At 64.7% G+C, this 27,125-nt stretch overlaps 8 protein-coding genes across 8 annotated transcripts; 3 read left to right on the top strand and 5 right to left on the bottom strand.

Moving 5' to 3' along the window:
• Positions 1-432: 432 nt before the first annotated feature.
• Positions 433-1,789, bottom strand: PFL1_04661 (uncharacterized protein; the record flags this gene model as incomplete). Its single annotated transcript, XM_007882187.1, has 3 exons — positions 433-711; positions 947-989; positions 1,467-1,789. The coding sequence occupies 3 exons, from the start codon at positions 1,787-1,789 to the stop codon at positions 433-435; spliced, it is 645 nt and encodes a 214-aa protein (XP_007880378.1).
• Positions 1,790-3,093: 1,304 nt separating this feature from the next.
• On the bottom strand, positions 3,094-3,779 carry PFL1_04660 (uncharacterized protein; the record flags this gene model as incomplete). The annotated part of the gene is made up of 3 exons (XM_007882186.1): positions 3,094-3,302; positions 3,469-3,483; positions 3,743-3,779. The coding sequence occupies 3 exons, from the start codon at positions 3,777-3,779 to the stop codon at positions 3,094-3,096; spliced, it is 261 nt and encodes an 86-aa protein (XP_007880377.1).
• Positions 3,780-5,346: 1,567 nt separating this feature from the next.
• PFL1_04659 (uncharacterized protein) lies at positions 5,347-7,023 on the bottom strand (the record flags this gene model as incomplete). The annotated part of the gene is made up of 1 exon (XM_007882185.1): positions 5,347-7,023. The coding sequence occupies one exon, from the start codon at positions 7,021-7,023 to the stop codon at positions 5,347-5,349; it is 1,677 nt and encodes a 558-aa protein (XP_007880376.1).
• A 1,479-nt stretch (positions 7,024-8,502) lies between these two features.
• On the bottom strand, positions 8,503-12,246 carry PFL1_04658 (uncharacterized protein; the record flags this gene model as incomplete). The annotated part of the gene is made up of 1 exon (XM_007882184.1): positions 8,503-12,246. The coding sequence occupies one exon, from the start codon at positions 12,244-12,246 to the stop codon at positions 8,503-8,505; it is 3,744 nt and encodes a 1,247-aa protein (XP_007880375.1).
• A 4,255-nt stretch (positions 12,247-16,501) lies between these two features.
• Positions 16,502-18,800, top strand: PFL1_04657 (uncharacterized protein; the record flags this gene model as incomplete). Its single annotated transcript, XM_007882183.1, has 2 exons — positions 16,502-18,529; positions 18,648-18,800. The coding sequence occupies 2 exons, from the start codon at positions 16,502-16,504 to the stop codon at positions 18,798-18,800; spliced, it is 2,181 nt and encodes a 726-aa protein (XP_007880374.1).
• Positions 18,801-20,104: 1,304 nt separating this feature from the next.
• On the top strand, positions 20,105-21,312 carry PFL1_04656 (uncharacterized protein; the record flags this gene model as incomplete). Its single annotated transcript, XM_007882182.1, has 2 exons — positions 20,105-20,421; positions 20,532-21,312. The coding sequence occupies 2 exons, from the start codon at positions 20,105-20,107 to the stop codon at positions 21,310-21,312; spliced, it is 1,098 nt and encodes a 365-aa protein (XP_007880373.1).
• A 260-nt stretch (positions 21,313-21,572) lies between these two features.
• PFL1_04655 (uncharacterized protein) lies at positions 21,573-22,317 on the bottom strand (the record flags this gene model as incomplete). The annotated part of the gene is made up of 3 exons (XM_007882181.1): positions 21,573-21,615; positions 21,736-21,808; positions 21,921-22,317. The coding sequence occupies 3 exons, from the start codon at positions 22,315-22,317 to the stop codon at positions 21,573-21,575; spliced, it is 513 nt and encodes a 170-aa protein (XP_007880372.1).
• An 858-nt stretch (positions 22,318-23,175) lies between these two features.
• On the top strand, positions 23,176-24,777 carry PFL1_04654 (uncharacterized protein; the record flags this gene model as incomplete). The annotated part of the gene is made up of 1 exon (XM_007882180.1): positions 23,176-24,777. The coding sequence occupies one exon, from the start codon at positions 23,176-23,178 to the stop codon at positions 24,775-24,777; it is 1,602 nt and encodes a 533-aa protein (XP_007880371.1).
• Between the last annotated feature and the right edge of the window lie 2,348 nt (positions 24,778-27,125).

The following is a 27,125-nucleotide window of genomic DNA, read 5'->3' as shown; positions in this document are numbered from 1 at the left end:
ATGCAACGCGCGCCCCGCCGGGTTGCAGGCCGCCAGTCCAACACCGCACCTCGACGCTCTCAACAACCCCTCGCCGCGCGCCTCCGACTAGTACAGAGTACCTTATCACCTCCGCCAACCGTCGACGCACCACCCCTCATCGTCCTCGCACGGCCTCGACTCGCTCGACGCAGCGACCTATGCCCAATGCAACGTACATAACTGCAGACACTCGCTAACGGTCCTCAACTCTGCTCGCTGCCACACCACCTCAGCTCATAATAATGGCTCCCCGGCCTCAACCACCAAGGGGCTCATAAAAGGGGGTTGATCGTATCGTGACCCGACACAGAGTACAGCGAGGCATGAGGACCGGCAGCCGCTCTGCAACGTCACCGTCCACCGTCCACCGTCGCACCGCTCGGCCGCCCAACGCTCAGGCAGAGGGCAACGTCAAAAGGGGGGTCCCTTCGTGACGTCGCCCCCAATGCCGTCGCAAGCTTGGATAAAGGGACCCGAGTCCATGTCGCACACGTAGATGTGCTTCCTGTCCCGAAGCTTGCACACCGTCGTCTCCAGCTTAAACGTAGGCGGGAACGGACCGCCGCGGCCCGTCGTGCACGTGTAGTAGAAGTTGGTCAGCACCACCTTCAAGTCGTCGGCCATGGCCGGAGCGACGTCGGCAGCAAGCACCATGGCCAGCAAGCCCAGGACCGAGGTGGAAAACTTCATCTGGCGGGTGGAGCGAGGCAAGTAAACGGCTCCAGTCAGACTGGGTGGCAGCTGCGACTGGCGAACCAACGTTCAAACCTCTCGACTCACCTTGGGGGCAAAGAGTTGGGAGCAAATGCGAGGGGGCTTGCAAGGTAAGCGTTGGAGGGATGGAAGGATGTATCGACGACCCAGCGCACCTGGAGCTCTTATACGTATGCCCTTGTCCATCTCTCGCCCCTTGATTCTCACCCACCATCGACACCGAGCAGCCAGAGTCGACCCACTCGGCCCGCTGGCTTCTATTCCAGTGACCAGGCCGATCGTGCATCGCACAACCAAGGCATCGACTTTCATTAATCGCGGCAAGACGGATGTGGACCCGAACCACGGCACCAAGGACCGCCCACATCGTCGGGGGACAGCACAGCCCGGTCAGGCCGAGAGGAATCGCACAGCTCTGCCGTGGTGGGCTCGTCCAGCCCACATGGCAAGCTGCCCCACTTTGTCATGGCTACACCCGCGCACACGGACCTCGATGCGCATGGGCAGTCTAGCGGCCTTGAGCAGGATGAAACGGCAAGAGTACCGTGCGTGTTCGGAGGCTCGTTGCGAGTGCACATTCACGAGGGCGCGCAAAGCCAAAGGGGATCGCGCGCCAAGGACAAGGATCGAGCGACGACCGAAACTCGGCATTGACCTTCTATAGCCCCTCAAGTATCGATACCCTCCAACGACAGGGGTCCGAGAATCGACCGAGTCGGGCAGCCGCTCACTAGGACCTGGCAAAGTCGCCCCTAGCATTGAGGCAGGCGAGGGCGAGCTGGTCGACGTTGAGCTTGCCGCAGACGTAGGTCGGCGTCGAGTTGGACAGCGTGCACTGGTTACCCTGCAGTGTGCTCTGCTTGGCGAACGGAGGATGGACGTCGGTGTGCAGGGTGCACGTGCCCCCGTTGGAACCGCGGTAAACGGGCCTGCTGGCCAGCGCGGGCGCGGCCAGGGCCACGATGGCGACGATGAGGAGCGGGATCGACACGAGGTGCTGCATCTGTCGCCATCCATGGGATGTAGCAAGAACGATGGCGTGGCGGATCAGCATGGTACTGCGATGGCCGGTCGAGACGCATGTCATCGTCGAGCGGCACTCACGTCGGAGAGGTCTTTGTGTTTGATTGGGGATGACGAGAGGATGGATGGGAAGCGCGACGTCGACGAGCGACGAGCAGCAGCTCTTAAAGCATCTTGTCCGCTCCCCTTCACCCTCCTTGGGCTCGGCTCGCCGTTCCCGGTTTCCCTCTGACCCACCACGTCCCCGTCTACCACCTGTCATCTGCCAGCAATAACGACATCACGACCTGGCCAGCAAGCGGGCACGACGGCTCCTGCATCCTATTGTCGGAAAACTTGCCGCCCAACCCGCGCCAATTCCACCGCACCCTCCGCACAGTGCCGGCTGGCAACGGTCGTCTGGCAAGCCAGCTGCGCCTTTTGCCAACAGAGCAATGAGCGCCGCACAACGTGTAGGGCTCGGGTCTGGACGGGAACGAAAGCGCGACTTGGCATCCCGATGTAATTGTCTCGCCGGCGTCGGCCAAGGTCGGTCTCCGCCCAGTCTGCTGGAACGTGCCCTCCAGATGGCCGACAACGCTCGTGGGGCCCGAGCTACATACAGTACGTACAGTCAACCGGCGACCGTCGCACGGTGTCGATACCGACAAGCTCAAGCGGACCCCTACCCCGCCCTGCCTGCATGCTCCCCCACATGGCCGCAGTGACACGATCGCGCATGTCGACCGCGAGCTCATGGTTGGACGGCATAGTTCCCGAGTCAGCTACGTACATACAGTATGTGGCGCGGCTGGAGATCTGGCGAGGACAAAGACGCAAAAGGACTCGTTGGCGCCGCGGTGGGGCAGTCAGCCTCCGAGGCCGCCATACGACCCACCCCCCACCCCCTCGCCCTCTCCCACCACCGATCGGCCGACAGGTGCCGTCTCGGTCGTCAAGAGCCCGTCTCGGCCTCGATCAGATGAACCCTTCATTCTCCTTCCAGCTCTCGTCTTCGGATCGTCGTCAGCCTCCCTTCCGACGTCGTCACACATCGGATTCCGGCGCCCGCATCGAAATAGGTGAGATGGACACGGCGTGAAATTCAAGCGGACGAGTCACGGGGTCGTGATTGAGGGGATGAAGGGGATGAGGAAGACGAGGGAGATGAGAGGGGATCGAGGATGGGAAGCGGAATGACGAGGCTGATCAAGAGCCAAGGCAGATTACTCCAGGGCTGCAGCGTCGAGAGCTGACTCAACAGATCGCCCGTGCCGGGTCAAGTTCAAGGACCGGGGCGAGAGCTATCATCGCGCTGCCACGACGCAGCTGCAGCCAGACCGACCCCAAATCCGATCAGTGTCCACTGCCGACTTCAAAGGAGCCGCCGGCCTTCTCGCAGGCGATGTTGAAGGCCTCGTTGCCAACGGGGCAGTCGTACTTCTTCTCCCTCGTGTTAAACGTGCACACGACCCCGTTGAAGGGCACGGGCGCCTGGGGAGGGATGGAGCTGCCCAGGAGGCACGTGTTGCCATCGGGGCCCCCGTTGAGCAGCGTCTTGATCTCTGCGACGGCAGGAACGACCACGACCGCGAGGCCGAGGATGAGAAGTGTGCAGAGAGGGCTGAAGGTCTTCATCTGTCATCGTCGTCGTCGGCGGCGGCGGCGGCCAGGTGTGTCAGTGGCGGAGCGAATGGTGTGCGGCAAGCTTGGCGGCAGGGAGCTACTCACTTTGGGGCTGGATTGCTTCGGGCGGATCGGAACGAAAGGGCGACGGTGACAGTCGGGATGTACGAGGGGATGCTTCCTAAGAGGCTCAAGGTGAGGTGGGGAGAGAAAGTCAACGTCGGTGGAAGTGCGGGACTGAAGCCATCTTTATACCTGTGCCTCCGCCTGCCCTTCTCTGTCTCCTCCCCCTCCCTGCACAGATCTCGGAAATGTCCGGTCAGACGGAGAGGCCGGAACGACATCCCGTCGTACTGTAGCTCTCGGTATCCCTTCTCACCCGTGGTCTTCAGGTCGCATCCGGCCCGTTCGATCATCTCTCTGGTCCGCCTTGTGTCTGACCGGCCGGCCGTCGCCAGCCTTTAGCTTAACACGCCCTGTAGCAGCGACGGTGGGCGCGAGGCTGAGGGCTTTTGTTGGACTCGGACGACAACTTCCTCGCATGCCTAGGCGATCAATAGGTGGTAGTCGACGAGCGACGCCGCTGCAGGAGAGCGGCAAGATGGGTCCGAGTTGGGGCGCACAGTGCGGCGTACGGCACCACGACTCTGTGAGCTAAGCCACAGACGCTTGCGAACGAAGGAGAGCGCAGGGCTGCCTGTTGAAAACGAGAGCGAGATGCTGCCTCGACCCCTTCTGTCGTCGTTCTCTCCTCGTCGGTCATGCATCGCCCACCTGCCCCACCAGGTCGCTCCTGCAATGCTACCGCCATATCCACAGACACCCACAATGAAGCCATCCATCAATGGACATTGTGCCGCCCCCTCCCCTGAGATCTCGGACCGGAGCGGTGCATCGCGAGGAGGCAAGCGGGCGAACGATTGCGCCCCACTTCCGACTGACTTTGCCAGTGTATACCGAGGCGCAGCCAGCTCTGGCTCATAGGCCCGAGTCTTGAGTCGGTTTGCATGCCACCGATGCCAACAAAGAGATGGGGACGGAGCCACTTCCCGCGAGCCGGCGCGGCTGTCCCTAGCTCGTTTCGACCGATCATGAACTCGGACTGCTGGCACACGATCTGCTCCGGTCCGCTTCTGCTCGCCGTACCCTCCGGCTGCAGGCGCGCGGAAGAGAGCGTCACGGCTGTCGTCCGTCGACCCGAGTCGTCGACCAGCGCTTCAGACCTTCTTGCTTAACCCTCTGGATCCCGCTCAAGACGCGTCCAAAACCCGGTCGTTTCCAGATGTCTGTCAGGCCTTTCTCCGACTCGGTTCTCTCTAGCTGCGAAGGCAACCATCAAACATCGATTCCAGCCGAGGCCTGTCCGTCTGCGCTGCGACAGGAACGCAACGCGACCATCGGCCGGCCTCGCGCCGGGGCCTTAAGCACGGCTGGAAGTCGCAGACGACGAGACGGCCGACGGTATCGACGAACACGGCGGCAGGACAGCCACGTCGACAGGTCGCATCGAGCGTCTCGTTGCTGCCTCTCTGAGTCGGGCCGGAGGGTTGAGGATGCCAGGGCAACGGTAATCGCGCGTGCCACCGCAGCCGCCGCAGAAAGTGCACATGAAATCGGGCGTCATGTCACACTCAAACGCGCTCATCTCACAGGGCAGCTCCCGGTCTCGGTGCGCAGAAAGGTCATGCGTGATCTTTGTCCAGGATGTTTGCTCTCGATTGAGATGGGGCACCACGGTTCGTCACCCAGCCCCTTTTCCTAAGATATGGTTCGATGGCTCGATACATGATACATACGTGACTTTCCAGCTCACGAGCGTTGAAAGCAGCGGGAGAAGCATGGATCTCCGTCATCAGTTGCAAAGGCACAGCCCGGTCGCTGCGCAAGTGCCGGCCCCACCGACGAACCGCTTGTCTCGCGGCTCCCACGTTGTGCTCCGATTCTTTCGCCCTTTTACGCTCCTCTGCGACAGCCAAATCTCGATCAGTAGGCAAAGCGAAAGTCGAGTCGCCGGTTGCCGTCGGCCTGCCGGGCGGGCACGTCGTTCTGGTAGGCCTCGCGCTCCTCGGGCGACAGCTCCCGCCATGCGCGCTCCTTTTGCGAGTTGAGGTAGACGAGCCACTGGCGCTGTACGACGAAGGCGACCAGGCTCAGGGCGCAGATGGAGATGAGCACCGTGTTGCCCTGCTTGTAGTAGGGTCCGTCGTAGCTGCGGTAGATCTGGGAGCTGATCAGCGAGCCAACCTGGACGATGACGTTGTAGGTGGCGGCGGCGATGGCGCGCTTCTTGACGTCGAACGTGTTCTCCGAGATCCAGGACGAGACGATGGGGTGGAAGTAGGGGTATCCCGAGACGAGCGTGACGAGGGCGAAGCGCGACCACTCGCGGCCGCCGTCGGGCAGGCCGAGGAGCGCGGCGAGCAGGGGCAGGATCCACAGCTCGCCAAAGACGCAGTGGAAGGTGCGCTCGTTGGTGCGGTCGCTGCTCCACGCCAGCGCCAGCATCGTGACGATCTGGAGCACCGCCGAGGGGATGGTGAGCATGTTGGAGTCGAAGCGGCTGAAGCCCAGGCGCTTGAGCGTCAGGGTGAGGTAGGCCTGGACGGGCGAGGCGGGGATGTAGGCCACGAGGCCGATGAAGAAGAGGCCCCACAGCGACGGGTCGCACCAGGTGGCCTTGACGTCGGCCCAGGTGGCGGGCTCCTTGAGCAGCGTGCGCCCCTTTGCCGGGTCGTCGCGCAGGATGCGGTTGACCATGATCGTCTCCTCGCGCTCCGTGTACCACGGTCGGCGGAAGAGCGGGCTGCGCGTGTCGGTGGGCGAGGCGGGCAGGTAGAGGAACGAGACGATGGCCAGCACCACCGTCAGCAGGCCCTCGAGCGCAAAAAGCCAGAACCAGCCGGGACGGCCGGCGATGCCGCGCATCTCGAGGATGCCCGCCGCCAGCAGCGCCGAGATGACGCGCGCGACATTGAGCGTCGACCAGAACCACGCCAGGCGCACCGAGAGCTCGCGCGACTTGTAAAAGTAGCTGGCGAAGAGGATCGTCGAGGGGATGAACCCGCCCTCTGCGGCGCCGATGAGGGCGCGGGTGACGTAGAAGCCGGTCCGGTTGGTCATAAAGGCCTGGAACAGGCTGACGATGCCCCAAAGGCTCATGAGGGTCGGCAGGACGCGGCGGAATCCGTAGCGCTTGGTGAGGAGCTGCACGGGGAACTCGGCGGCGAGGAAGGCGACGAGCTGGATTGTGGTGCCGTTGTTGTAGTCGTCGGTGGTCAGGCCGAGGTCGGCGAGGATGCCGTCGGCGGTGGCGTTGCTGAGGTTGCCGCGGTCGAGCTGCAGGCCAAAGAACATGACGCAGAGCCACGAGAGGAGCACCAGGTCCGTCTTGCGCACCACGCGGCGCTCCTCGGCCTCGGTCCACTTGGCATCCGGGTCCCACCGGTGGCGGCCCTCGTAGGCGTCGTCGGGCGGCAGCGCCGACGAGAGGTTCTCGCGGCCAATGAGGACGCTGCCTTCATCGTGGCTGCTGGTGCTGCCGATGTTGCCCGCCTTGTTGGACGCGATGCTCTCGAGGCTCGGGGAGCGGCCCTCGTGCCGTGGCCGCGATGGCGCAGTCGACGCGTTCGCGGTCGGCACGCCTTCAATGTCGACCGTCATCGCAAGTGCTGGGGATTGTGTCGGTCGGTCCGGGAACCAGTCGGGGCACGGTGGTGCGGTGAACTTAGGCAGGACAGGGGAGCGACGGGCGGTGGGATGGCCAGGAGCAGGGAGGAAGAGGTATGGAGAATGTGCGCGTGCGGGGTTATGGCCCTGACTCTATCAAGAGCGCGGTTATATGGCCGCGAGCAGCCACCGCTGTGGGCCCGATGGATCAGCGCTAGATGCCGCCGTCAAGAGCGAGTTCATCCGAGCACATGGCTCGACGAGCCATCCGAGTCGAGGAGCAAGGCTGTTCCTAGCAGGCGTGATAAGTCACACTCTGCCCCTTCTGGCAAGAGCTCGACGGCGGCTGAACCGCGTCGTCCCATCGCAATCTCCTCTCCGAGCAGCTCGTCCGCAAGAAGGGCGTCCGGGGAATCTCGCTCGTCAGGCGATACGCCTCTGGTTTCGGCGAGGAGTGGGCCGGTCGATGCCGCGTGGACTTCGACACATGGTGAGCGGGCGCGGACGTGCGATGCTGCCGCCGGCGCGCGACGCTTGAAGGCGTGGCCATCTTGGCGGCTGACGAGCTTCCTGGCTCCTCTGACCGAGGCCTCAAGCTGCATGTTCAGTAACTACATGTACTTAGCGTCCCGGGATGTAGGCGAATGGGCCGACAGTAAGGGTGATAGGGCCTGTGCGTGATTGGGGTACGAAGGATGACGGTTGAGAAAGGCGGGGCATGGACGGAAGCTCGACACCATTGCACGACGCGATGGTGCGATCCGCCTTCGATTGTGCCATCTCCCAAGGGGAGTTGGCAGCGCGGGCGGTTGGGTCCGCTGCTCTGGCCCGCCCGCCCAAGCACGCCAGGCAGCTGTCAGATAGACGAAGATGCATAACCGCTCGCCCACCCGCCCGAACACGCGAGCGAAAGTCGGATAAAATCGCGAGAGTAAGAGCTGGCGTGGGCAGGCAGCCCCTCTGGCCGGCGCTGGCGCTGCGGGGTACGAGGACCGAAGCATCGTGGCAATGCACGGCATGACACCAGTAAGTCCTGCCTCGACAGAGCTGTGCCTAGACGTGCAATACGGTGGCGGTGAAGGTGCAACGATACGCTAAACGCACGGCGTCAGGCGGACAGGATCCTAGCCGCGCACGGCTGGCAAGTTCAAGCGCGGCGAAGCGATTCAAAGAGTCAAATGAGGGAGTGAAGGAGGGATCGATGAGATCTATTTCTCCTGAAAATGCTGTAACGATCTCGAGAGACGGCGTAGAGGGACAGAGAGGTCCGCTTACGATGTATATGCTAGAGAGGAGCGCAGTGGCGTCGAGGATCGTCTTGTGATGAGATGCAAAGGAGAGAGAGAGAGAGACAAGGCAGAGAGCGTCCGTGACTGGCTTGGGATGCGAAGGAAGAGACCGAGAGGAGATATGTGCGTTGTGGGTTTGACAGAGCGCGAACGGTACTTTGGGGGGAGTGCCGAAGACGACGTGCTAGAAGCTGAAGAGGCCGCCGCCGTTCCGAACCTTTCGTCCGCCAAAGAGGTAGCTGATGACGGTGCTGGTAAACAGGCCGACGGTGAGGCCGAGCGCCGTCTCGACGAGGCTGGACGCGACGCCGAATCCCGAGGTGCTGTAGGACGTGGTGGTGTTGTCGGTGTTGGCGAAGCCCAGGATGCCCCCGCCGTTGGTGTTGGACAGGCCCGAGGGCAGCTGGTAGAGGATACCGGGCACGGCCACGACAAAGCTGCGGCCGTCAAACACGCGGCCGTAGATGTTGGCGGCCAGTCCGACGACGAGCGATCCGAGCGCGGCCGTAATGTCCTGCCGGCCCGAGAGGGCGGGGCTCTTGGCGCTAAAGTGGTTGCTGGCCCACCCGGCGCAGGCGATGAGGACCATGACGGGGAACTCCTTGCGGTTGACCTTGACCTGGTTCCTCAGGCTGAGGGCGATCGAGTAGCCGGGCGTGGTGAGCAGCGCAAAGATCTCGGGCACGTCCTTGCGCCACCAGCCCTTGTCGGTCGGATGGCGGCAGATGTCGTACGGCTGGCTGCCGTCCGAAACGCCGCGAAAGAGGTCCCAGATCGACACGCCAATCGACAGCCCAAAGCCCAGGAAGAGCGAGTAGATGATGGCGTACACCATTCGCACGCTCCCGGCGATGAGGTTCTTGGCCTGCAGCTCGAGCGAGCCGCTGAGCACGATAAATCCCGGCAGGATCAGGACAATCGAGCCCGACACGACGGCCGAGTAGCAGAAGATGCCGCTGTACTGGAGCGCCGCGGCGATGAACGAGTTGAGCGTCGCAAAGACGATCTCAAACACGTTGCTGTAGAGCTCCGTGGTGATGATCGACTGGCAGTAGACCAGGAACATTCCGAGCGGGAACGCCGCCAGGGCGTCGATAAAGCTGCCGCCGAACCCGGCCGTGCCCAGGCAGATGAAGAACGACGCAAAGCCGCCGATGAGGACCATGGGCCAGCGCCCGATGAGCGGCTTCCGGCGCATGAGCTCGTCGAGCTGGGCCGACGCCTCGCCGACGCCGATCTTGTCGTGGATCACGTTCCAGTAGATGGAGTGCATGTCGGTGAGCTTGGTCAGGTCGAGGCCGCCGCCCTGCTTGATGAACTTGGTCTCGGACGTGTGGGTCGTGTCGTCGCCGAACGCGAGCAGCATCAGATTGGGTAGGTAGATGCACCGGCAGTTGACCTCGAGCACCCTCGCCGTCTGCTGGATCTGCGTCTCGATGCGGTGCGTGGGCGCTCCAAACATCATGAGCGCGCGCGACAGCTTGAGCAGGAATTCCTGGCGCTGCAGGATGGCGGCGACGTGCATCGTGATGAAGATCTCCTCTTTGCGCCGCTTGTCCTTGGCCCGCTTCTTGAGCTTCCGCTGCCACTCCTGGCGCGCCAGCTTCTCGTTGTCGACGCCAAAGTAGTCGCCGTGCGGCCCGCCGTAGACGTCCGGCGTGTTGACGGTCGAGTGGCCCGTCCAGGACTTGGTCAAGGCGCCGGGCACGGGCAGGTGCAGTCGGCGATGGTGGTGCGGCGTGTTGCCGTTGGCGTCGGTCGACGTCTTGCTGCGGCTGGGGAACATCATGATCGAGGCCGGGCGCTTCTTGGGCGTGTTGGCGCCCGTCGTACCGGTGGGCGGGGTCCCCGGCTGCGTCGATCCGCTCTCGATCCGCTCGCCGCCGAAACCGTTCATGGGCGGGCTGCCAGGCACCGAGTGGGAACGTGTCTCGTTGGGTGAGCTGAAGCCGCTGGTGCGGTGGGGACGGGGTCCAGCATCGGCGACGATCTGGGCTGTCCTCTTGAGTGTCTTGGCGTTCATCTCGGGCAGCAGGTATCGGTCCAGGGTGTAGCCGGGTCGCTTCGGGTTGGGGCCCAGCTGGGCGTGGGCGGGCGAGACGGCGCCGATCAGGTTGCCCGTGGTGGCGACGAGCGCGCCAAACACGCCGGCGCCGGAGCGAGCCGCCTTGGGCCTCTCGTCCATGACGTCCTCGAAGCCGGCCTCGTTGGCGACGCCCTTGACGACCTTGGAAGACGTGTTGATGACCTTGCTGCCCACCTTGCCGCCCACTTGCGCGAACGTCTGGCCGATGCCGGGCGAGGGCATGCCGCTGTGCGACCAACCGCGTCGGTTCGTCGGCCTGCTCCCGCCGCCCGGCGACGGGGCGGCGCTGAAGCTCGTCCGGCCCAATGGGCTCGCCGAGGGGTACGCGTTGACGTTGCGTCCGGCTTCGGGGACGCGGTCCTCCTTGGCCGCTTCGGCCGCCCCACCAGCCTCGGAGCCGCCGGCGGGGATGTCCATCAGCAGCTCGCTCTCGCTGCCGACGGAGCTGGTGGCGGCGCTGCGGCCGGATGCCTCCATCTGCTCCCTCTGCTGCTGCTCGTAGAGGCGCAGCAAGTTGCCGAGGACGCCGCCCGCGGCAATTGGCCGGGCATCCATCTGCATGCTCGTCTCCATCGGATCGGGCGTGGTGTCGCCCGAGTCCGGCAGGTGCGAGCGGTTGATGCGGCTGAGGGTGCTCGCCCGCGTCTGGGCGAGCTTGTGCTGCTTGACCAGGCGAGCGGCCTCACGCTCAAACTTGCTCGGCTTCCTCCGTGGACCATCCTGCGTGTGAAGGCCGCTCGAGGTCTGCACGGGCACCGATTTCCAGTTGGTCGGGCCGCCTTCTTCGTGCGGGACGGGCCCGCTGCCGCCCTTTTCCTTTTCGTCGAGCTCGTCGTCGTCGGCGGGCTTGCCAAAGATGCTGCGCAGCTTGGCCCAGCCTCTGGGCTGCTCCTCGGCCGGCTCCTCGTCCTTCTTTTTCCGGATCCTCGCAGGCATGCCGTCGGTCTCGCCGGGAACGAGGTCGATGTGATCCAGGTCCGAGTCGTTGGCGGGGTCGTAGCTGCTTTCGCTCGTTGCGCCTCCGGGAGTCGAGGCACCGCTGACCGATGCCGAGACGACGCCGGGCGTGTCAGGTGCGAATGCGGCGGCCTGCCGCTGCCGGCGCGCTTCGCGCTCGCGCTCCCTCTCCATGAGCGCCTGCTCAAGCGCGTGTCGCTGGGCACCCTGCCGAGCGGCATCCGGGGCGGTCGCGCCGGAATTGGCGCGCACCCCAGGCCAGCTCGTGGGGCTGCCGTTCTGCCCGTCGTCGCTCTTGGCCTCGTGCCTCTGCAGCTCCCTCTGTAGCTCGAGGAAGGCACGGTTGTCCAGGCCTTGCTCATCGAGCCCTTTTGCGCCCGTGAGCGATAGCGTTGGCACCTCGACCGGTGCGGGGGCAGTGACAGGGCCGGCAGCGACGGCGGGCGGCAGAGCCATGGGTGAGGTGTCGTCCGCTTTGGCCCGCGAGAGGTCGGGCATGCCCTTTTCACCCAGCGGTGTCAGGCGCTCGGCGAGATTGAGCGGGCCGGGGTGGTTCGGGCGGTGCACCGAGCCAAGGCTGAGACCACCTTCGGGCCGAGCGCCACCGCGCGCAGTGACGGTTGGCCCGCCGCCACCAGCCTGCGAGAGCTGGAGCTGGTCCCTTCGCCAAGACGAGGCGTCTGAGGAGCCGTCAAAGTGAACGCGGCCGGCGCGAGAGGCACCACGAGAGCCATTGGCAGACGAGGCCGACACAGCGCCCTCCTGGACGAGGGCAGAAGTGGTGGTGTTGGTGGAGGGCGCCTGTGGATCACGGGCGGGAGGGTTGAGAGGCGGGTTCTCCTCGCTGCTCGAGTTGTTGAGCGTGCTGTCCTGACTGTCGGTCATGGCGGGCAAGCGGCGACGGAAGGAGGAAGTGGTGACGATGACCAGCACAGGGCAATGTGGCGAGAGAGAGCTGGTGTGCCAAGCCGCGAGGGCCAATGGGTCAGGGAGGGTGTAGCCAGGGGCGGGGTTAAATGGCCTTGTCGAAGCGCAAGGTCAAGCTTGATGGCAAGAGCGATCTTGGGAAGAGGCCAAAGACGGCAACGTCCGGGTGCTTTCAGGGAGAGGCGGCGACGAGACCGACTGTCGGAGCGACGCAGATGGAGGCGATATTGAGGCGTCGGGCTGTATGCGATCGACGAGGTCGTCGATCTTGGTCAGCCGGGCGAAGGAGGCAGGCGGACGACAGCGCCAGTGCCTTGGCTGGATGAGGCGGTGCTGTGAGTATAAGGCAGGGCGGACCGCTGTTGTGACGAGTGCAACCGGTTGTACCGAGATGGCTCTATCTCTATCGGGCAGCTCCTCCAGCCAGAGGAGATGCGAGCGATGCAAGGAGCTATAGGCAGTCGAGTGGCGGCAGTTGGCGGCGGCGGTGGCGGTGAGGTGGGGGATCTGCGGCGACAGGCGAACCGTGCGTATCGTCCTGATGCGTGGCGCGCTGGCTGGCAGTCGGTGCAGATGGGTGGTGGTTGCGGCGCGAGCGAGCCAGGCCAAAGCGTGAGAAGATGCAGGCAGAGAGATTGTGGGACGACACGCTCGGCGAGGGCGGCCAAAGATGAAGCAGGAAGCAGGTGGGTCGACCGAAACCGTCCTCGGTGGGGGTGTGACAGAGATGAGATCAGAGATCAGAAGTAGAAGTCGGTAGCATCCGCTGTGAAAGAGAGAAGAGCGGCAGGCAGTAGATGCGACCTCGGTGTTGGTCGACGTGGTTGGTGGTCGTAGCAAGACAAGGCGGCCAGGGACGAAGAGGCCGACGACGACGAGCAAGAGAGAGGGCCAAGTTGCCGGGGGTCCCTCTAGCAAAAGTGTGCCAAGAAGGCCTGGCCGCCGTAGGGCCCGCCTGCCTGGCACAGCGCCCGCCTTTGTCGCCGGGTTCAGTCAGGCACCGGAGAAAAACCTCGGAGGCGAACCCGCTCAAACGACGACGACGACGCGGCCGGCTTCGGCCCCTCGGCCTCGTCGTCGGCCTCGGCATTTCGTCACCTGCTGCCTACAGTACCTGTCCAGCCCCGCTCGTTGCTGCCTCTCTCGAATCCGACGGTACGGCCCGTGGTCCGCTCGTCGGCTGGGCCACAGCAGGCAGGGAGGCTGTACGGGTAGCTGCCCCGATACGGAAGGGCCGAGCGGAGCTACTCTGTAGCAGGCAGGCAGGCTGGTGCAGGCCGGCGCGGCGACGCAGAGATGCGCAGGGCGTGCAGACTCCCTAGCTCTGTACCCTCAGTCCGGGGGGGCGCCGGAGCTGCTCCCGTCGTCGAGCGGGCCCCTCGATTTGGGGGTCCACACCCTTGCTTTGCACATGTATGTTGGCGAGCGAGCGTCTGCTGACTTCCAGGCGGACCGTGCCATGGCATGAAACGAGGAGATCAGAGTTAAGAGTGGTGACCGACGGCCTTGCTTGCGAGGCTTCCTCGACGCCTCTTTCATGGCGCTGAAGCCTCTTGGCCCGCCTGCCTTCTCTGCCTGCCAGCTGTGTTTGTAGACTCGGCATAACCTCTTGCTTGCTCCTTGAAAACACGCAGCAGGATGTGTGGCCAGGCCGGCTGCCCTCTTCGGCCACTCCGGAACTCGAGTCCCGAGGGCGTGCCGATGATGATGAAATCGACGGCGCTGCCGACATGTCCCACCTGCCGTTGCTTTCAGGGCGTCTCGACGAGCGACTCGTCGCGTCTGGATGGATCCGCTCTCTTCCGGCGGCCGTACGAGCGTGTGCGGTCCAGAGGAGGAGAGGCAGGACAGCCTCCACCCGGCGCTTGCCACTCGACCCGCGCTAGGATAGCTAGGTCCCGTAGCCTGAGCCGCCGGACAGTGGTTGCCAGAGGAGGGGGTGAGGTCACCCGCACCGCCTTGGCAATTGCGGCGACGACCCCTGCATCGAGGGCAAAGGCCAGGCCAGGCCAGGCAGGCCAACTCACAGCTATAGCATCCGGCACCAGAAAGATCGCCAGGGCCTCTGTCGTACGTCTGCTCGGTGGGCCGCGCAACCGCGCAACCACCGTTTCTCTGCTACGGTCGCAGCCCATTCTCGCCCAGCCAAGCGTCAAAAGACGCCTCGATGCGTCGGCGCACAGTACGAGGTGGTGCACCAGACGGAACCAAGCTCGGTGTCTGTGAGCCTGTGACGAGCCCGTCGGCCCACGGCACTGGATCGCCGGCGTACGGAGGAGGTCGGCGATGGGCCATCAAGAAACGCTACAGCCTGACGAGTATACCTATCGCCGCTTCGAAGGCACAATCAAGCAAGCCGGCGCTCGCCGTTTGAAGCCAGACCCCTGGGCAGCCGGCCAATCTCTCCGCCGGCTTCGAGGAGCGGGGAGCGGGGGTGATGGCAGACCAGATGGGATGGCCTGGCGCCGGTACCTTGCAGGAACGAGTTCGTCCTGGCGCCAGCTCGCCGCCTCAAGTCGCCGCAGTGTACGCAAAGAGGCGCCGGCGCTGTGCGGCGAGCAAAGTCTTGGCATCCGCGACGTCGCACCGCAGCAGGCTCGCCCGCTCGCCCGCACAGCGTCGTGCCAGCACATCGATGCCAGGCCAGGCCAGTAGTGAAGGCAGCATCTGCATGGTCGCCGACCCGCGCTGATCTCGGCGATCCTGCCTCCGCCTGAGCTCTCTTCTGGCCCGCAGCCTGACATCACACGACCGCTGCGCTGGCTTCCCCTTGCTTCACTCCGTGGTTGCTTATTGCCAGATGGCCCTCTTCTTGGTTGGCCACCAGCCTGGGCCAGGTCGAGCTTCGATGACGGAGCCGACCCCGCCAGGCCAGACCAGGCCGATCCGATCCGATCCGATCCAACCCGTTGGTGGCCGTCGAGCATCGACATCGTCATCGTATCGGGCTGGGCCGGCATGAACGCGAAATCCTCCGTCGGATCGGCGAGGTTGAAATCTCCGAGCGCGCGTGGCGGGCGAGCCTAGCCCAGACCGGACTCTGGTTGGCGCAGGCCGACCTGGGCTTTCCTTTCGCACGAGTCGAGCGTGGTGGGCCTGGCTCGCCATGCAGGATGCTCTCGACAAGGGCATCGCCCGCGTTCATCGTCCGCCTGAGCGAGAGTAGTCACGCCTCCATAAGGTGTAGCAGCCCGGGGAGAGATTCGGATCAAGCAGGGCAGCAGAGTGATAATGGCTGTGCATAGCGATGGCTGGCGACTGGCGGGGACAAAGCGGGTCGTCAAGGCGAGGTCGAAGCTGGCTCCTCGTGGCCAAAGGATGTCAACCAGAGGTATTTAGCCCCTTGTCGCCTGCTCCTTGAACAGCGATCGAGAGCGACGTCCCTCAGAAGCCGTCGTCCAACGATGGCAAGCATGCCCGGAGAGGCCCGTCTGGCCATGGTGCTCGACGGCGTCTTTGGGCCGCAGCGAGCTGCTGGATCCAGACCAGGGCTACCAAAAACAGGTGCCGCAATGATGCCAGGTGGGCGAGGTGGATGGGGAACTGCACTCACCTGTCTACCTCTTTATCCTGCTCACCCCACCATCTCTTCTCATCGACGTGGTGGGGCCGACTCTTCTTGGACGTACGAGATGGAGGCGGTCGGTCACCTGGACGACGTCAAGCGTCAGTCCGTGGTGCTGCGTCGACGACGCGCGCGGGGTCAAGCATGCAGGGTCCACAGAGAAAGCAGGCTAGGCTGGCAGACAGGCAGGCAGGTCGAGAGTTGGGCCGGGGCAGCTTGCTTGCTTGCTTGCTTGCTTAGGCTGCCCGACCGATGGATGCGGCAGCGGCAGAGGGCGGCCTCTCCGAGCCGGGTTTTTGGAATCTTCGCGAGCGTCGAGAGAAAAAGGCCAGGCCAGGCTAGGGCCTGGCGCGCAACCCATCCAACGCCGCCGTGGGCCCGTCTGGCGCCGGAGGGCGTTGCCTAGGCGTGGCCCGCCAGGCTGCTCGAGCGACGACGGCAACGCCGACGCCGACGACGACGACGACGAGGGGCAACCCAAGACAAACACGCCCCTCCGCTTTTCCTACGTCTGCTCCACCGCCACCGCCATCGCCACCGCCACCGCACCCCCTTTTCCCCGGCTTCGACCCCATTCCATAGACACTCACAGAAAGAACCACCATACCTTCCTGCCTGTCGGTCCGAGCCAGCGACGCCCGCCATTCAATGGACAACAACGCCAACGCCACCACCGGCAACCGAGGGCAGCCCCACGCCGCAGCGCATCACAACGATGATCCTCAGGCTCCGGCCACCGTCGTCGCCGCCGCCGCCGCCAACAACAACAACAACAACAACAGCAATGACCGGCGGCGTCGGTCGAGCGCGCGCAGCCACCGCCCCGCCGTGGGCAGCGCCGCGCCCTCGGACCGCATCCAGGCCGCCCACTTCCCCGCCATGACGCCCCTCTCCTGCTTGGACGCGGCGAACCGCACCGAGTCGCTCGCGTCGTCGTCGAGCTTCACATCGTCCCGCTTCCACGCGCGCAGCCGCGGCGGCGGATCTCAGCATGCCAGCAGCGACGCGGGCGAAATCGAAGAGACCACCGACGACGACGAAGAGGGGGAAGATGAGTACGGCAGCGAAAACGACGACGAACTTGGAAGCGCCGCAGAGGAGGGCCACGACGAGAGCGGACGCCGCACCGCACCCGCATACCGCGACGACCACGATGACCTCGCGGCATGGCAGCGACCCGTCATGCACCAGCGCTTCCCCACCAAGCCCGCCGAGGATGAGGCCAGGGACGAAGTGGGCGAGCTCGGAGCCTTTAGCTACACGCGAGTGCCCCGCCTCTTCCCCTCGCAGCGCGACGTCGCCGCCGCCGGATCATCGTCGTTTGCCGGAAGCGATGTCGAGTCGCAGAGCATGGTTGACGAGACGCGCAGCATCTTTAGCGACGTCGCGTCCATCTTCCACCCCAACGAGTATCTCGTCGCGCAGCAGCACGCCCAAGAGGTCCAGGCCTATGAGAACGAGGTGTCGGAGCGCGGCTCCGTCTTTACCGCTGCCGACGCCGACCAAGACTCGCAATTTGGCGGCGTCGGCGGCGGTGTTGGGGACGGCGACGAGGTCGGTCAGGCATACCGCAGCCGGCGGCCGTCGACGTCGCTCCTCTCGATTGCCAGCGCCAAGCCCAGCATGCGCTCCAACTACGGCGCCATCGGCCACGGCGCGCCTCCGCCCGCCTCGATGCGCCAATACGGCGGCGCCAGCTCGATCAGCTTCGCCCAGCCGGGCTACGACCGCATGGACGCCGACGCCAGCGCCATCACGATGCGCGAGGCCCTCGTCAGCCACTCGACCAAGCCGGGCACCAACCTCGGCCTAGTCCTCATCGCCATCAGCCAAGTGTGCTACTCGACCATGAACCTCTTTGTCAAGCTGCTCGAGGATCGCGAGGGCCAAGGGGCGCGCCGCGAGCACCACAGCTCCCAGCCGGCGCTCGGCGCCCTCGAGATTGTCGGCGTCGAGTGCCTCATCATCTGGATCGGCTGCGTCATCACCATGTCCCTCGGCCGCAGCGAGCACATCCTCCTCGGCCCGCCGGGCACCCGCCTGCTGCTGCTGGCGCGCGGCATGTTTGGCTTCGGGTCGACGCTGGCCCTCTACATCTCGCTCCAGACCCTCTCGCTCTCGGACGCCACCGTCATCACCTTCCTCTCGCCCCTCGCCACCGGCCTCCTGGCCAACCTCGTCCTCGCCGAGCCGTTCACGGCGCGCGAGAAGCTGGCGGGCTTCATGAGCCTCTGCGGCGTCGTCCTCATCGCCCGCCCGTCGTTCCTGTTCGGCACGCCCTCGGGCCAGGAGACGGCGCCGCCCTACGACGGCGACATGCCCGAGGGCGAGCCGGGCATGGGCGGCGGCGCCGAAGAGGGCGAGGGCGCGCGGCTCGTCGGCATCTCTGTGGCGCTCCTCGGCGTCTTCCTCATGGCCGGGGCGTGGGTGTGCCTGCGCCACATTGGCAAGCGCGCCTCGACCTACCACAGCATCGCCTACTTTGCCCTCTGCTCGTGGGTCTGCAGCTTCCTCGCCATGGCCGCGCTGGGCCAGCCCATGGTGATGCCCGACTCGATCCAGTCGATGCTGCTGCTGACGAGCGTCGGCCTGTTTAGCCTGCTCGCCCAGGTCTTCCAGACGCTCGGCCTGCAGAGGGAGACGGCGGCGCGCGCCGCCACCATGTCGTATCTTCAGGTGAGTCTTGCCGCTCGACACGGCGATGTGTCCGGCCGGCGGTTGCCGACAATGTGCTGACCTGTCGTCTCTCGTCCTTGGCCTGCCCCCTCCAACCTCGTCGGACGCCTCGCCGTAGATCATCTTTGCGCTGTTCTGGCAGCTGGCGCTCTTTGGCACGCCGCTCGAGTGGCTCTCGGTGGTGGGCAGCGTGCTGATCCTCGCCAACGGAGCGTGGGTGGCGCTGGCCAAGAGCCAGGAGGGCGGCGACGATGCCGTCATGGCCCATTGAACGCCAACCCTCCTCGATCCGCTCAGCTGCCTCGCTGCCAATTTGCACGGCACCTCGCCCTTTCGCCTCTCGCCTCGAATCGCATCGCATAGCATCCCATCGTCGTGTAGACTGCCCGGCTGCTTTTCGGTCCTTCCTCCCTGCTGCATTAGATTGTCGTTCGCATGGTCACGCTCCGGTAATCTGCATGGTGTAATCGTTCCCATTGTCGTAGAGGCTGGATCGACGTGGTCGCGTCGAAAGGTATCGTGAGGCGAATCGAGGTATGTGCGAGGGTCCGAGGCAATGCTGTGGAAGAGCGACCTCAGTCCCACTAGAGGAGGATGAGGACGAATCCGTGGGGAGAAGGAGGTGGCCGCCCAGTCAGCATGGCCGCACGAGGGGCTCGTTGTACCGCCGAGATGGCCACTAGGGCGGAGAGGAGGGGTCCATGGAGACTCACGACGACTCTTTCGACCTCGGGTTCGTCGGGTTTGAGAGGGTTGCGTTTCTGATCCTCGAGCTTCTTGCTCAGCTTGCCCGTGGAGCTACCAGGACGGACGCCGGTGCTCGCGGCCGCCTTTGCTCTTGCCTCTGCCGCTCTGGCTCTCGCCTCCCGCGCCTCTGCATCCCCCTCTGGACGTTGTGATGTCGAGGACCCAGAGAGGGTGTGACCGCCGCCGCTGGATGCGGGACCGGTGGTGGCTGCCGGTGCTGCGTGCGTGGCAGGAGCCGGTCGATTGGACGAGGAGGAGGGGGACGAGGCGAGGGTCTGGCCTTCACCTTTGAACTTGGATCGGGAGAGACAGGATCCCATGTTGACACGGCGGTGATCGTGCGATTGATAGTGCGATGATCGGGTGATGCGCGAGGGGAGCAGCGATGATGGTGGTGGTGGTCGGGCCGCGGTGGCGGTGGCAGCGAGGCCGGACGGGGCAAGGCCAGCCAAGGTGAGGTGGGGGCCCGAGCGGTCCTCGTGGCGTGGCCCTGCTTGGGCACAGCCGGGTTTGGCTGCCTGGCTTGGCACCCGCTCCACTTGCTCAGGCCGCACCCGCTTTGGCTGCCGGCCAGCAAGCAAGGTTCACCTGTCGGATCCGAGCTTGGCTGACCAGAAGAAAATCGGGGGAGGCTGCTAGAGCGGTTAGAGGCGAAAAGACGGGGCCGCCTCTCGCGTGCCACCCCCGCCGCCGTCCGTCCTGACCCGAACCACGACAACGACGACGCCGGCGGCCACCACCCTCACCACTGCCATCGCGACAGACGGCCTTTTCTCCACCTCTCCTTGCCTCCGACAGCTAGCTCGGCCGTCGATTCACGCCCCTGGGATGGCCTCGCTCAACCGCTCCACCGCCTCGGCCCTCTCGGCCTTCGAGCGCCTCTCGCTCACCTCTTCGACCCGCCGATCTCTCTCGACTTCTTGCATCCTAGCCGCCGCCTCTTCGTCGTCGTCTTCCTCTTCCTCCTCTTCCTCCTCTTCTTCCTCTCTGGCCTCGACCTTGGCCGCCTCGTCTTCATCTTCAGCTTCGGCAGGGCCGTCTAGCGATGGAGTGCCGTTTGGCATTGCGGCGAGGCTGAGTGGACAGGCTCGGGCAGGGATCTCGGCAAGGACTGGCGGTCATGGCCGCGTCATTGCCAGGCGAAGGTGAGCTTGCCATGTCGGTCATTGCGGCATCGTTCTTTCACCGGAACCCTCGCTGACATCGTTGCCCACACGCACCGTCCTCTTTTGCATGCACACCCCGAACCGCACAGCTTCTCGACGAGCCCAGCGCGCGAGTCGTTCCTCTCGTCGATTCGCGACCGAGTAGCCAAGGTGGCGCTCGGTAGCAACTACGTCCAGGCAAAGGAGCGCGGCGGCATCCTGCCCGAGGAGCAGCGACGGCAGGACCTGGCCCGTCGCCGCGATGCCGCCCTCGCCGCCGTGTCGCCCGACGGCGCGGCCCTCTTCGACGACGCCGACGCCCTGCCCGCCATGCAGAGCGAGCAGCGCGCCAAGCAGCGCCTCTCGTCCAAGATCGAGGCGCGGCAGCAGCGCAAGCGCTGGAACGCCACCGACGCCGAGGGCAACGTGCTCGAGCACAAGTACTCGACGGCCCAGTTCAAGATTTCGCCGCGCAAGCTCAAGCTGCTGGCCGACCAGATTGGAGGGAAACCCATCGACCACGCCATTCTCCAGATGCAGTTCAGCCCCAAGCGCGCCGCCAAGCGCATCCTCTCGACGCTGGCCCTGGCGCGCGACCACGCGGCGGCCAAGGGCATGGACATCCGGCGCCTCGTCGTCTCCGAGGCCTGGATCTCAAAGGGGCGCTACCTGGTGCGCGCCGACTTCAAGGGCCGCGCGCGCATGGGTCGCAAGCACCACCCCGAGGCCAAGATGAGCATCGTGCTGCGCTACGGCAAGACGGCCGTGGAAAAGGAGCTCGAGAGGCTCGACAAGGCGCGCAAGGCCATCCGCAGCATCGGCGACGGCAGCGTCGTCCGCACCAACCGCAAGATTGTCAATGCCTGGCAGAGACCCGGCTGGCAGTGGTAGGCCGTGGGCCGGGCGGGCCAGGACGAGATGCCGCTGTATCGGTCGATAGATGGGATCGCTCCGCTCTGTAAATGCTGCTGCTTTTCTCTGGCTCATGGGCTGTGTCGATGCATCGCGTCACAGTGCGATGCGAGAGCGAGGCGTTCGAGGTGCGCGAGAGGGATCATCAGACGAGTGGATTGCGTCGTGGTGCGTCTAGGCTTCTGCTGCGCGCCTTGGCCCGCAGCCTCGGCGGGACCGTTAGACGCAGCGAACCGGACCTAGTGGTGCGAGTGCGAGTGGTCGAGCTCGAAGCGGATTCCGCTGTGGTCGAGATGGACGGAAAGAGGGGCGAGGGTACGAATTGCATGTCGTCAGCAAGCGTGGACGAAGGCGCAAGGGCGACCGGCACGCCGACAAGGCAGCGAGAGATGGAAGACGCACCAGTACGGGCAGGGCTTGGGGCCGGGCTTATCGAGGTTGATAAAGACCTTGGGGTGGCCGAGGGGGCCGTCGCCTGTGTAAAGGAGCATCGAGAGGGGTCGATCGGACGCGGAGTCAGCACTGGCATCGACACGACGTAGCTGGAGCAGCCGTTTTGGAAGCTCCAGCAACAGTCGTCGACTCACCGCCGTCGCAGCTGGCGATGCGCTTCGAGACGAGACGGATGGGTTCCCTCTGGATGAGTTCGATGGCGGCGACAGGCTGGGGCTGGAACTCGAGGTCGATCTGCTCAAAGCGCGGACCGCGCATGGCGAGCTCCTTTGGATTTTGGGACTCGCTCCAGGTGGTGGGGAAGTTGGGCGACTGCTCGATGCCGACGGCGTGCGGAGGCGTGTGTGGTTGGGCGACGGGACGGACCGGCTTGGCGGCGGGCACCGAGGGCGCGTTGGACGACGTGGGGGCGTTCGAGGGACGGGTGAAGAAGCCACCTCCCGCGGCCGCGGTGCGTGCGGTGGAGAAGGTGCGCAGGGTGAGGGTGCGGGGCAGCGCCATGCTGCTGGCGACGACGAGTCGGGCGGGCATGTCGGTCGGCGAGGGTGGCGGGAAGGGCTGGGGGCTGGGTGAAGTGTTGGTGACCAGCAGATGGTTGCGCTCGATGCGAAGGTTGGAGATGAGGGGTGGGGAGAGCGTTGGCCTGGCTGTGAAGCCGCCGACCGGACCACGCCAGCTTGACCCGCACGAGAGAAATTCCGGGCTAGCTAGGCCGGCCCCGGCTGCGAGTCACGATCACTCGGCTTCTGCTCTCGCCGCCCGGTGGCGAGCAAGGAGGCCATCTGGAGCCACCGTGGCCTGGCATCGAGTCCAACACCCGGCTGAAGAGGACCGCGATGAACGTGACCTTCGGTGGTGAGGTCTTGCAATCGTTCCCTCCGTCGACGACAACGACGACGATGACCAGCAGGCGTCGGTGGAAGCTGGGGATTGGCGCGAGTCCTGGCCGGGCGGGTTGCTTTGTAAGCTGAGGGCGGCTTTTGGCCCGCGCCCCCCGCGCTGGTTCGCCACCCGGGCGGGGCCACTCGGGCAGCGGCAACGGCGGCGGCTGGTCGAAGCTTGGGCAGCAAGAAAATCCACAGAGAAAGCTCAGCGTGGCCGGCCACAGGAGGCTAGGGCTTCTCAAGCTGGCTTGGACCCAAGGGCCCCCTCGCCCAAAGCACAAAGGACAAAGCCGCCGGCGCTCCACACTCATGCTTGACATTTGCAGCCGCTCGCCACCTTTACCTCTTGCCACCACCACCAACACCACCGCACCTTCTCTCATCGCGGCCACACAACAACAACAACAACACCAACCACCACCGACACGACCACTGGCACCACGCACGACTCGATATCACTCTGCCACTTCTACCACCTACCGCCCTCGCCGCCACCATCAGCACCATGCTCGCTTCGGCCACCTCGTCGCTGCGAACGGGCGCAGGCATCGCCTCAAAGGCTGTCGCCTCCGCCACCGCACGCCGGACATTGACCAGCTCATCCTCGGCAGTCCGATCCGCCACCGTCGCCTCGTCGTCGTCTTCCTCGCTCTCGCCCTCGTCCTCGTCCACGACGTCGACGACGACAACGACACCGCCACAGCAGCAGCGCCGCGGCTACGCATCCCCCACCAACCCCAACTCGATGGCTACCCCCGTCGAGGTTGCACAGCCCGATGTGCGCGCCGGCGTCGGGTCAAAGCAGGGGTCCGGCAAGAACCTCCTCAACGACATCCTCGCATCCGCACCCAAGCACGCCACCTCGAATCGACCCATCTACCTCGACGCCCAGTCCACCACCCCCGTCGACCCGCGCGTCGTCGACAAGATGATGCCCTTCATGACAAACCAGTATGGCAACCCGCACTCGCGCACCCACGCCTACGGCTGGGAGTCGGAGCAGGCCGTCGAGGACGGCCGCGCCCACGTCGCCTCGCTCGTCGGCGCCGACCCCAAGGAGATCATCTTCACCTCGGGCGCCACCGAGTCCAACAACATGGCCATCAAGGGCGTCGCCCACTTCTACAAGTCCAAGAAGAACCACATCATCACCACCCAGACCGAGCACAAGTGCGTCCTCGACTCGTGCCGCCGCCTTCAGGAGGAAGGGTTCGAGGTCACCTACCTCCCCGTCCAGCCCAACGGCCTCATCGACCTCCAGCAGCTCGAAGACGCCCTCCGACCCACTACCGCCCTCGTCTCGATCATGACGGTCAACAACGAGATCGGCGTCATCCAGCCCATCAAGGAGATCGGCCACCTCCTCAAGACCAAGGGCGCCGAGCTGTCCAAGCAGGGCGGACGCGGCGCCACCAAGCCCTTCTTCCACACCGACGCCGCCCAGGCGGCCGGTAAGATCCCCCTCGACGTCAATGAGCTCGGCATCGACCTCATGTCACTCTCGTCGCACAAGCTCTACGGCCCCATGGGCATCGGCGCTTGCTACATCCGCCGCCGCCCGCGCGTGCGCCTCGAGCCCATCATCAACGGCGGCGGCCAGGAGCGCGGCCTGCGATCGGGCACGCTGGCGCCGCCGCTGATTGCCGGCTTCGGCGAGGCGGCGCGGCTGGCCAAGCAGGAGCTGGCCTACGACCACGCCCACATCTCGCGTCTGGCGCAGCGGCTGCAAGACAATGTCAACTCGCAGCTCACCCACGTCCTCTTCAACGGCGACCGGAACGGCTACCCGGGCTGCGTCAACCTCACGTTCCAGTACGTTGAGGGCGAGTCGCTCCTGATGGCGCTCAAGGACGTGTGCCTGTCGTCCGGGTCGGCGTGCACGTCGGCGTCGCTCGAGCCGTCGTACGTGCTGCGCGCCCTCGGCCTCGACGACGAAAACGCCCACTCATCGCTGCGCTTCGGCATCGGCCGCTTCACGACCGAGGAGGAGGTCGACTACGTCTCCGAAAAGATTGTCAAGGTCGTCAACAAGCTGCGCGACATGAGCCCGCTCTGGGAGATGGTGCAGGAGGGCATCGACCTCAAGACGATCGAGTGGAGCGGTTGAGGCGTCCGTCCGTCCTTCCATCCGTCCGCTCATCCACCCGCCTCCCTGCCTGCCTGCTTGTTACCCTCTCTCGCTGTCTTACCTTCCGCCGCCTCCCTGGCGACGTGACCTTGGATGTATAGCCGTAGCCTCCCCTCCCTGAGGTTCAATTAGGTATCTGTTGCGCTCCCTGTCTTGGTGTGCTTGACAGTGAAGAATCTTACTACGACAATATCCCGTCAAGAACACCGGACGCCAAGCACTCACTACTGTTGACGTGCAGTGAACACGAGGAAAAGCACCGTCTGCCATGACTCTCCACTGTCGACTCCCGGTCTCAAAGATGCTGCGGGCACCCGCGTCAATCCGCCTTAGTTTCTTTGCTCTGGCAAAGCCCCTTTACCGCAGCGACCGACTCTGTTCAGCATCGTTGCAGGAGTGGGCACATGGAAGGCCTTCTAAAAGGGGGGGGAGAACTGGAGAGCCACTGCGAAAAGTGGCAACCGACCAGGTTCCGCTCGTTCCTACTGCAGTTGAGGACAGAAAGCATGGCTTTGCAACACGGTTGTGGACCAACCTACCGTATCCGCTTGTTTCGAAGTCAGGCTAGGCTGTGCTGGAAACGATCAGGGTGACATGGTATCATAGCATAGAGAATACAGCTATTGGCGGTATCAACCAAGACGGCCTTGGCATGCCTCTTAGCGGCTGTCCCGCAATGCATCCCGTGGCGGGACCTTGGCGGGGCATGCCAAGGCCGTCTTGGTCGATACCGCCAGCTTGTCCTTGACCGCGCCCGTGCCAACTTGCTCTTGGTCATCGTGTCCCTAACTCGATCTTGGCGGCCTTGCGCCAACCTGCTCTTGCCCGCCCTTCCGCTATCCTGTCCTTGGCTGCGTTCCGCCAATCCACCGTCGGCCTCGGCGCCACCAATACAGACTCGACCGCCACATGTCATCCCGACCTTGTCGCTGGCGCCGCATCGCCGCCAGCTTGCTTTCGATCCTTGGAGCCACAGGCAAGACCATGTTGCGCAGAAACGATGTTGTATTGCAAGCTTTGACATCAAAGCACGTTGCAGGTATGGCGGCCGAGGTTGATGGAGCAGAACATCCAGGCTGGACAGGCGCGGACCTGATGGAGTCAACAGAAGCAAAGCAGCCCGATCAGCAGCCGTAGCATCGAGTCAAGTAACAGAACACCTGTGCGGCTCACCTTGGCGCCTTGAGAAGAGGCGGCAAAAGGCCAGCGTGTCGCGGCCGCTTGCACAAGAGCACGGCAGTGTGTTGTCGTGGGCCGCGGCGGATCGTAGGCTGGGTAACGGGGCAGGGCTTCATCATCTGTAGGCGCAAGCAGCAAAGTCGGAGGAGCGACCAGCAATGGACGTGGTTGTCAGTGAGCGTGTCGATGAGGGCGGTAGTGCTGCGACAGCATTGCGACTCACCACGGACCCGCAACGGTGTCGTCGCAGCACGGCGTCAGCTTGATGAAGTGGATGTGCAGGCCCGACAGGGAGGAAGAGAGCAAGGGAGGCAAGCGGATGAGGAGGGCAAGTCAGCGGGAGCCCAGACGCCGATGGTGGAAGGCCGCCAGTCTTGGTCAGGCTCAGTGGCGAGGTAGGGGGAAGAGGAGGGAGCAGCGGGCGGCATGGCTTTATATACCCTCGCCCGCCACCGCTGGCAGGCCACCATCGAGACGCTGGAGGGCCTCGGCGGGTTTCGACGACTCACCGAGCCACTGCCGAAACCTTGTTTCTGTTGGGGCGCGCGCGCACTTGCTGGCGGCATTGGCCTGAGCGTAGCTGGGAGCGTTGGTCAGGTGGAGGCCATCGGAAAGGGGCCAAAGGAGCGGGGGCAAGGCGTGCGGGCAAGCCGATGGAGAAGAAGGGGCAAGGCTGGGGTTAGCAGGAGGGCGAGCGACAAGAGAGGCGGCGGAGCGGCCTGGGCTCAAGCTGCTGCGTCAGAGCGGAGGATCTTGTCGGCGCGATGTAGACGGTCGCAGGAGAGATGCTGCTGCTGCGTGCAAATTTCCCTGTAGCCGGCCATTGCAGCCAATGGTGACGCAGAAGCAGGGCACCTTTGGAGTCGCAGCAGAGCGAGGCATGGTGGTGGATGCGGTTAGCAGGCGTAAGAGAGGTCACAAGAGGTACAGAGCCGTGGAGCCAGCAATTGCAGCTCAATGCCAGTCGAATTGCAGCGCAAGGAGCAGGTGAAGGCGTCTGCGAAGCGGTGGGTGATGGTGGTGAGGAAGGCGGGAGAGCAAAAGTGCGACGGCAAGCAAGTACTACCGCCAACTGGAGTCGATACAAGGGCACGGGCCAGTTGGCTTCATTCGGGCGAGAAAGGAGTAGCATTTCCTGGGCGCCTTGG

Source organism: Pseudozyma flocculosa (genome assembly GCF_000417875.1).
Source record: "Pseudozyma flocculosa PF-1 unplaced genomic scaffold scaffold00015, whole genome shotgun sequence".
Lineage (NCBI taxonomy): Eukaryota > Fungi > Basidiomycota > Ustilaginomycetes > Ustilaginales > Ustilaginaceae > Pseudozyma > Pseudozyma flocculosa.
The sequence above is the reverse complement of the archived record's forward strand: the minus strand, read 5'-3'. Positions and strand labels throughout refer to the sequence as shown.